At 37.2% G+C, this 9,795-nt stretch overlaps 1 protein-coding gene across 1 annotated transcript; it reads left to right on the plus strand.

Annotated features, from left to right (window-relative positions):
* The first annotated feature begins 1,136 nt into the window (after positions 1–1,136).
* On the plus strand, positions 1,137–4,742 carry LOC143963569 (beta-1,3-galactosyl-O-glycosyl-glycoprotein beta-1,6-N-acetylglucosaminyltransferase 3-like). The gene has a single exon (XM_077473240.1). The coding sequence runs from the start codon at positions 1,219–1,221 to the stop codon at positions 2,548–2,550; it is 1,332 nt and encodes a 443-aa protein (XP_077329366.1). The 5' UTR covers positions 1,137–1,218; the 3' UTR covers positions 2,551–4,742.
* The last annotated feature ends 5,053 nt before the right edge of the window (positions 4,743–9,795 follow it).

A 9,795-nucleotide genomic window follows, 5' to 3' on the forward strand; every position in this document is an offset into this window, starting at 1 on the left:
CACTTATACAAACTGTACACTCACTACTTTACATTGTAGCAAAGTGTAATTTCTTCAGTGTTGTCACATGAAAAGATATAATAAAATATTTACAAAAATGTGAGGGGTGTACTCACTTTTGAGAGATACTGTATATCTTATATTGGTTCAAAAGCTAATCCTAGGTAAAAAAAATGGGAAAATTGTCCAGTGTGTGTCTGTCCAACTGATGATCTAAGGAGTTACATTGTTTCCTTGGCTTATCTTTTATAAATGAACTTAATCCTTCAAGCGGAGTTCCGCCTAAAAAAAATAAAAAATAAAAGTCAGCAGCTACAAATACTGCAGTGGCTGACTTTTAAAAGAAGGACACTTACCTGTCCAGGGCGTGAGCGATGTCCTCACCCGAAGCCGATCCGTCCTCTCAGCTCCAGGTGCAGGAATTGCTAGTAAGGGGATCAGGAAGTGAAGCCTTGCGGCTTCATAGCATGGTTCCCTACTGCACATGCTCCAATGGACTCCAATAAATAGTTGGCACTGGCGGATTCCAAAGTCTGGTAAGGATGTTTATTTAGCTATTCAATTTGAGTGAACATACTGTGCAGTAACAGGTGCACACATTGATTACATTGATTACTAAATGACTTATTTTCTGTATAAACTTGATAAATATAATGTTTTTGAAATATTCAGTACTTAACCTCTGCCATTTGTTCTTAAAATATGGATATCATCCAAGTGTACCTTAGTCACTTTTGTATTTAATAATTACCGATCCACCAATAGGTAACTGAGTTTTCTCTTTGTTGTACATTCCAAGTATAAAACTTGATTGTGAAAATTCTAAAGGAATGCATACTGAAATAAATCCCTGGCCTTATGCATTATTTTGCTTTCTAATATCTTAACTTGTCACATATCTTTGAACTTAAATGGTTAAGAGTTATCTGTGGGCATCACAATGAATGGAGGAAGTAACTAGATGATAATGCACCTCAGTTACACGCCCTCAGACATTTAGCAATTTCTTTCATCCTTGCAACGTGTTACTTAGTTCAACATTTTGGTAGAATGGTAATCAGTAACCTAATGCCTGAAGTATGTAAATTCCTGTGGGCGTTAATCATTGCTTACCACACTTTATATATAGTCGTAAGTCTTGTATAGCTAGATCTCAGAAAGAATCTAAAGGAACACAACTACACTTTTCATACAGCTGGTGCATCCTCAATTGGAAGAATGTCACTGTCTGACTTCAGGAGGCTCCGGTGCTTTTCCTTTCAGAAGCTTTCGATCTTCATTCTACTAGTTTTCTCGTCTGCCTTTCTCATTAAATACACATACAACAATCAATGCACCTTGAAAGACATTCAGAGTGTCATGGAGAGTGGCAAGAGTCAGATCTGTAGAGATAAACTCTATGAACTTGTAAAACTGAAACCACAGGAACACAAGGAGTTAAATTGTTCCAAGATTATTAAGGGAGACTCTGAAGCTATACAAAAGGCATTGGAAGTTAATACTGCTTTGAAGAAGAAGAATGTATATTTGTCTGAACAAATGTATTTAAACCTGACTACAGATTGTCAAAAATTCAAACAATTAAGAAAATATCTTACTATTCCTATGAGCAAGGAAGAAGAGGATTTTCCCATTGCATATTCAATGGTCATTCATGAGAACATTGAGATGTTTGAGAGGCTATTGAGAGCAATTTATGTTCCTCAGAACATCTATTGTATCCATGTGGATGAAAAGTCTCCAGCACAGTTTAAGGAGGCAGTGACAGCTATCACCTCATGCTTTGATAATGTTTTTGTTGCATCTAAACTGGAGAAAGTAGTCTATGCTTCTTGGTCAAGAGTCCAGGCTGATCTCAACTGCATGCAGGAGGTACTTCAAAGTAGCATTCAATGGAAATACCTTCTAAACACTTGTGGCTCAGACTTCCCACTTAAAACAAATGCTGAAATTGTGCGTGTTTTGAGAACATTAAATGGAAGAAACACAATGGAATCCGAAAAGCCTTCACAAGTAAAACAAACACGCTGGAAATTTCACTATGAAGTAGGTGATTACATTTCTAAAACTGAGACTATAAAAGTGCCACCCCCGATTACAAGCCCAATGTTCACAGGAAATGCTTACATTGTGGTGTCGAGAGATTTTGTAAGTTATATATTTGAAGAACCAGAAGTTCAAAAGTTTATAGATTGGGCCAAAGACACTTACAGTCCAGATGAACACCTTTGGGCTACTTTGAACAGAATGCCTGGTGTTCCAGGCTCCTCTCCATACAATGGAAAGTATGAACAGACAGACATGAATGCAATGGCTCGAATGGTTAGGTGGTCATACGACGAGGGTGACATAACAAAAGGGGCTGCTTACCCTCGTTGTACTGGAACTCACAGAAGAGCAGTATGTGTCAATGGTGTTGGAGATCTCAGCTGGTTAATTAAACAACATCACCTGATTGCCAACAAATTTGACCCAAAGCTAGATGATACTGCTATAAAATGCTTGGAGGAATATTTACGATATAAAACCTTATACAACAAAGATTTATAGTAACAGGTATACTTTTTTTTTTTATATATTTAGTGAGGCATAGCACTGAATTTATCCATGTGCAACATGAAAACACATAGATGTATGCAGCTTGTACTTTACTGGTAAAAAAAATGTGCTTATTAGAACAAACAGTCAAGGAGCAAAGAGTTCATAGACTGATGAGTTTCTTAATGTTCAAAGTATGAACTTCAACTAATATGTGCAGTCCAAACCTGACCATGAAACAAAGATTCTGGTAGTTTGCCAGGTGGAACAAGTGTAACTATAGCGGAAGTATAAAGCTGATTCAGATTGGTTGTGTTTTGGATTGTATTTGTGACTATGCTTTAATTGATACAGACCCTAATCTGTGGAAATTGCTGTTTTTCCCTCTGACCTCACAATTTTTTTTAAAGTTGTTGTTGAAATATTGTAGAGTATCTTAATATATTTGTTATGTCTGCTCTTTGAGGTGTATTCATTAAAGTTTCTATTTTTTCTATACAAAATCTTGGCTCTGTCATTTTCATGACACATATACAATGACAAGGTCTCTTTCTCTCTCTCCTTATCATCAGATATGCTGGTTATCACACAGTGAGCAATTTTGAGCTCATTCCTTTTCTATGAGTGTATTGCTGAATGTGTTGCACAATTATCATAATTTATGGACACTCCAGTCTTAAAATGTTGATTCCATTTGCAGACATTATAAAAAATGTATGTAATCACTATAAAGTGAATATCATAAATGGACAACTTTTAAATCTTACACAAGTATATTTAAAATATATTGGACCGTTATTTAGATACAGATGAATCCACCTTTGAAGTCCAAAGTATGGTTTTACCATGCTATACCACTATATATTTAAGAAAAATAGCATATATTCAGGAAAGTCAAGAGCCAAACATGTTTTCTACCTCTTACCCTGTGAGTCAGACAGATATCTACTACATAGTTGCATAGTTACATAGTTGGTAAGGTTGAATAAAGACACCAGTCCATCCGGGTCAATCCGTGTGTGTGACTTTAGGTCAATATTAATTCCCATATCCATGTATATTGCCCTTTTTAAGATGCCAATCTAATAATTTTTTGAAACTATCGAAACTACAGGTTAGAAACAGGCAATGAATAAGTATATCTTCATCCACCAGCATAGAAGAAATATATAAAACTGTTTTCCACCTGTCAGTCTGGTGCAGATTACAACTTGCAATCAGAGAGTTAAACTTAATAGAGCTGATAACGTCTACTGTGTAGGCAACAGAAATGCAGTAGAAATTCCTGTTTACTTAGCTACTTACATATAGTAACCAGATATACCTAAGTTAAAGCATTCCAGTGTAGGCTTTTGAGTAAAAAGATGGAGTTACAAAGGGTTACTGTGGGTATTGGCCTTTTCACCACCTTACTGTATAAGCTTCACAATCTATTAGACTACTGTGGACTTTCAAGTCAGCATATCTACTGTAGTGCACATTTTTTACACAAGACCATTGAAGGGACATAGTGTGTTTGTATATAAATATTTTATTTATTTATTTTAGGACTAAAATAATTGTCTTATTGTTATTCAAACCTAAAATATAGAACATTAATATATTATATTTACTATTTTGAGCCGTAATTGCTTTGCTGAAAAAAATAACACATTTTTACAGTGCTGGATGGTAAGCTCAGATTTTACCCATTTCTGAATGAATCAGAGGAATAAATGACCATGCCTCCTTCCTGGTTATGTATGTATGTCTAGCTTCAATTAGAGAAAGACACCATAAAAGAAAAAAAAAAGATGGTGCTGTGCTTTGTCTTTGAGAGACCCCCTAATGCTCTACAAAGCCAGCGTTACCTTAACGCATAATTAAAAACTCATTAATACCAGTGTGCTACTGCAACCCATAATTTGAAGGGGGCGTGAAGTCTCCCCTTTAATGTAACCTTATAGTTAATATAAAGAAGCAAAGCAGAGCAAATATGGTTAAACTGCACTATTCTAGAGTAGGTTAATGAATAACATTTATCTTAAACCCAAGATGTATAATACTAACCAAAGGAAATTCCACTGTACTGTGCATAAATGATTAATATGCAAGTGATGTACTGAAATTTCACATTTGTTCTATCTTTATGTTTAAAAGGTATTGTGCCTGAACAACTGAATGTTTGTTATACATTTTTAATAAAATAAATAAACAAAATAGAATGTATTTCTTCTTTTTTCCCAAAAATGTTACTTTATCGAGAAATATGAAAAGATTTACAGGAATCTTAAACAACAGAAATAAACACATGTTAGGGGGTTTCAAGGCCAAAGACTTCCACATTTTTAAATGACTTATAGTACAAAAACATAGCTAAGGTGGGTAGGGGTCGGGAGTTGCGTCGGGGAGGGTGCCAGGTGACAAGGCGTAGCAAATTATAGAGGTAGCATGGAGTAGTGCAGAAGGGGCTTAATTATGGGGAGATGTGCTGTAGAGGAGCCCAGAAAACTTAGAAGTAACCTGGTTATGTGTGGTCCAGTGAGTGGGGAGGAGATCTGACGTTCTGCCACTCGCATTATGGGTATTTGTTGTCTGGCTTTGGACCTTGTAAAGGGGGAGATGGACTAGTTGCTTGTCTAGAATGTATTTCTATATAGTATGTCTTTTCAAGAAGATAATAAGGTAACGTCACTAAGATGGATGTGTTGCTTTAACACCATTACTTATTTTATCTAATGATATTTCATTCAACCTTAATGTTATAGCAACATAATAATACATACAGTATACATAAAAATAAAGGTTATATGGATGTGCTTTTTAAATGTCCCAAGATCTCAGATGTCACTTACTTTAACATTAAAAACTGGCCATGCACATATAGATGTTGCTTACAGGCTGAGCAAGAGATTTCTAATAGATTTCTTCATCCATACTAATGCCCCGCACACATGGTCGGATTTTCTGATGGAAAATGTTTGATGGGAGATTGTTGTCCAAAATTCCAACTGTGTGTAGGCTCCATCGGACATTTTCCATCGGAATTTCCAAACACAAAATTTGAGCTCTGGATCTCAAATTTTCTGACAACAAAATCTGTTGTCGGAAATTCCGATCACGTGTACACATTTCCGACGCACAAAGTTCCACGCATGCTTAGAATCAAGCAGAAAAGCCACACTGGCTATTGAACTTCAATTTTCTCGGCTCGTCGTATGTCACTGTGTTCTTGACATTTAGAATTTCCGACAACATTGCATGACCATGTGTATGCAAGACAAGTTTGAGCCAACATCTGTCGGAAAAAATCCCATGGATTTTGTTGTCCAAATGTGCGATCATGTGCACGCGGCATAACACTGCAGATGGATTCATCTCCTGTTTTCAGCCAGATCCTTCAACAATAATCAATTGAAAGATACATTTTTGCCAATCTGGGTGTTGCCAACAGGTCCACCTATGATGGTAATTTTTTCTGCATGAATTGGCCAAAATTTGATATGTGCATGGTCAAATAAAGGGTAGATTTACACTATTGTGATTCAGTAACATCACATTACTGTAGCACACCAGAAAACATGACGCTTTGTGCATTGTGTTAAAGTGCCATTAATTTTTAATATTAAAATATGCAAATCCTTTCAATCAGAGGTCCCTGGGTCACGATCCTGTACCTGTCTGTGGCCTGTTAGTAACTGGACCGCACAGCAGGAAGAGAGTGGCGACTGCAGTCCAAACCTGGACCGAGTGACAGTCCTGTCCAAACTGCAGCCATGCCACTTAGCAGCCTGTGTGTCCTCTCCTGGGTCTCCTGCCCAGTTACCGATGTCATCCTAACAGCAGAGCAGGGTGGCGGGAGGAGCTGGACAAAAAGCCGGAGTCTTTTCATATTAACAAGCAAGTAATCGCCCTCCTGTTACCACAATAAGTTGGGCATCTTTTATGGAACCGCTGAATATATGGAACTTTCAAACATTCACAGTATTATAGGAAAGTCTGACATGTGTGACAAATAGTGCACTTTAAATACGACTGAGTTTGAATATAATCAATTCACTGCCACTGATTGTTACATTTTCAGTATTGACTGTCATTTATGCCGCTGTTTGCAAGAGGCTAAAAGTGAAGGTGAAGGCTTCACATGTCGGGTTCAGGTTTGCTACACTCTGCTACAAGTGATTAAGTAGAAGGAGACTCAGAGCTATAATAATTGACTGAACTAACTGAGAGATCTTCATGAGAATTTTTATAATCATGAGCCTGTGATATTTCTATTTCAACTAAAGAGAATTGCTATGTAGGTTTAATGGCGGTACTAATGAGAGATTAGGACCGGTGACTGATCATAATCATCCCCATTTCCAATTACTGCTACCTTGATGACCATACATGTGCAGATTTCCGAGAGATTTTTATCTCATGCTTCCTAATATAAGCGTAATATTGGAACAGCTGAATATATGGAACTTTCAGTCACAGTATCATAGGAAAGCCTGACATGTGTGACAAATAGTGCACTTGAATACAACTGAGTTTGAATATATTCAATTCACTGCCACTGATTGTTACATTTTCAGTATTGACTGTCATTTATGCCGCTGCTTGCAAAAGGCTGAAAGTGAAGGCTTCACATAATTAAATGTCGGGTTCAGGTTTGCTACACTCTGCTACAAGTGAGACTCAGAGTTATAAGAATTGCTAATTACTGCTACTTTGATGACCATACATGTGCAGATTTCTGAGGGATTTTTATCTCGTGCTTCCAAATAGAAGCGTAATATTGGTACAATTTGACCATACTCGGTATATCACCACATGTATGGCCATAGGAGGCGCCTCTATCTGTTTTATTGTTGTATGTATGAGTATGTCTGGTTTTGTTTGTTGAAAGTCAGGGTGTATGAACTGTGCAGATAAGGATGATCTTTGAGTCATCTTTGGTTAATGTTGTGTAAACATCTAGGATCGATTGATGCAATTGAATCAAGGTTTATTGTTTTATGTATAGAAAGAAATAAAAATATTTTTGATATTAATCAAATGTCCTATGTGTTCACCGAAATCTAAGGTAGCTACTTTTCTTTTTTCCTGGTGTTGGTATGCAAGTTTAAAATATGTATTATGTTCCTGTTTATATCCCCTGCGTGGGAATTTGGCATCTGGTTCTCTTTCGCATATTAATAAAAACATTATACCAGAAAGGGGGACAGTCATGTAAGAGAGAAAAGGAGGAGTCATGACTACAAGGGGCACTGTGATGGGGTGGGGGTGTGATTACCAGGGGCACTGTAATGTAAAGGATACTGCACTGAAAAGGAGCACTGTGATATAAAGGGGGTATCGTGATGTGAAAGTGACTGCACTGTAAAGGGGCACTGTGATGTAAAAGGGACTGTACTGTAAAGGGGCACTGTGATGTAAAAGGGACTGTACTGTAAAGGGGCACTGTGATGTAAAATGGATTGTACTGTAAAAGAGCACTGTGATGTAAAGGGGAGTGTACTGTAAAGGAGCACTGTGATGTAAAGGGGACTGCACTGTAAAGGAACTCTGTGATGTAAAGGGGATTGCGCTGTAAAGGGGCACCGTGATGTAAAGTGGACTGCGCTGTAAAGGGGCACTGTGATGTAAAGGGGGCTGTAATGCAAAGAGGGGCTGTGATGTGAAGGGGAACTGAAGACATTGTGGGACTACTTTATAAGGGGAAATGTGATGCAAAGGGGGGCTGTGGACACGGATACAAAAGTGATGTGAAGGGGGGCTGAAGACTGACTCGACCCCCCCCCCCAGCTGCCATAAAAACGGTCCCTGGTGCCAAAAAGGTTGGGGATCACTGCTTTAAATAACATGCTTGGGGTATGCCATAAAATTGTATGTGGTGCTATGGAACAGTTTTTTTCACAGACAGTCTCAGCTGGTGGTGCATATTTGGCTGTGGAATCAATATTTTTTCTTTTGCAATTAGTTTGGCTTACATACAGCAGCATTAGAGCAATTTGATTAATTTGACTTTGAGAAAAAAGGTTTTCAAGGAGCTTTAGCAGCAACACATCCTTTTTTTTTTTTTATCAAAGTCTAATAGAAATAACTATCTTGCAGCTGACCAATTCTATTAATCTTTCAGAATTAAGTCACCAAAGATGACACAGCAGCAGGACAATTTTAATGAGCAAGGTTAGATCCAAACTTACTAGACACAAAACACAGCCTGGGGTTTTACTACAAGAACTAAGGCTGGCCCTACATTATACAATTTTCTTTTTCAATTTCCTTTAGATTTACCTTCAACAATGTAGCACAAGGGCCTGCCTGATTGCATAAAAATTTAAAGGGTTTAGGTCTGACCTCATATTATATGGTTTTGGTAAATCTAAAGGAAACTTGTACAAGAAAATTATAACATGTATTGTCAGCCTTATGCCTTGTACACACGATCGGACTTTCCGACAACAAAACCGTAGAATTTTGTTCGAAGGGTGTTGGCTCAAACTTGTCTTGCATACACACGGTCACACAAATGTTGGCCAATAATTAGGAACTTAGTGACATAACTAGACGTGCTACGTAGTTTTTCAGCTCTTTAGCGCCACTCTTTGGGCTCCTGCTAAATTCTTGTTAGTAGAAGTTTGGTGAGTGTTGATTCACGCTTTTCATTTTGTGCTTCCCAGTTTGTTTTTGAAAGGCCGTTCGTCACTTTTTATGTATTATTGGCCTTGGAGTTATTGCTTTGACTTTATTTTTTTGGTTGAATAATGGTTTGATTTGGTATATTTTCTATATTTTTGGATGCATAGAATGCACTTTTTGGCTAAGTTCTATTGGCAGATAGCATGTCTAGTTTTATTTTTTTTATTTTTTTAATGCACAATAAAAAAATTGTGGAGAATAATACTTGGCTACGTGTTTTTCTTCAAATGACAGTTTGGGAGTAGGCAGTTGCATTTTAAAAAATACAATGTAAAATTGACAAGGGACACCAACATAGTTGTATCTTTGATCATAAAAACTAGGGGATAATGGTGTTGTGGTAACTTGCACAAATAAGAAAAAAAAAATCCCATAATAATATTATTCTTGATATCACTAGAAAAAAAAAGCCTTTGAAAAATTGTTTGCAAAAACTCCATCAATATCACCAGCAAAGCAGCTTCATTATTATCCCATTAAAGAAGAAGAGAATGTGCGCTGCATTTGGAGATTTCATAATTTGCCCCATCACAAATGTTAATTCTCCATTTACACACGCTAGTTTACAAGACCGACCGCTTCTGCTTC

This window comes from Lithobates pipiens, unplaced genomic scaffold (genome assembly GCF_037356315.1).
Source record: "Lithobates pipiens isolate NorthernLeopardFrog02 unplaced genomic scaffold, aLitPip1_a1.2 Scaffold_8, whole genome shotgun sequence".
In the NCBI taxonomy this organism is placed as follows: Eukaryota; Metazoa; Chordata; class Amphibia; order Anura; family Ranidae; genus Lithobates; species Lithobates pipiens.

What these genes read in the sequence shown, in the direction of transcription:
- LOC143963569 (XM_077473240.1), top strand. Translation starts at nt 1,219, where the DNA reads ATGTCACTGTCTGACTTCAGGAGGCTCCGGTGCTTTTCCTTTCAGAAG.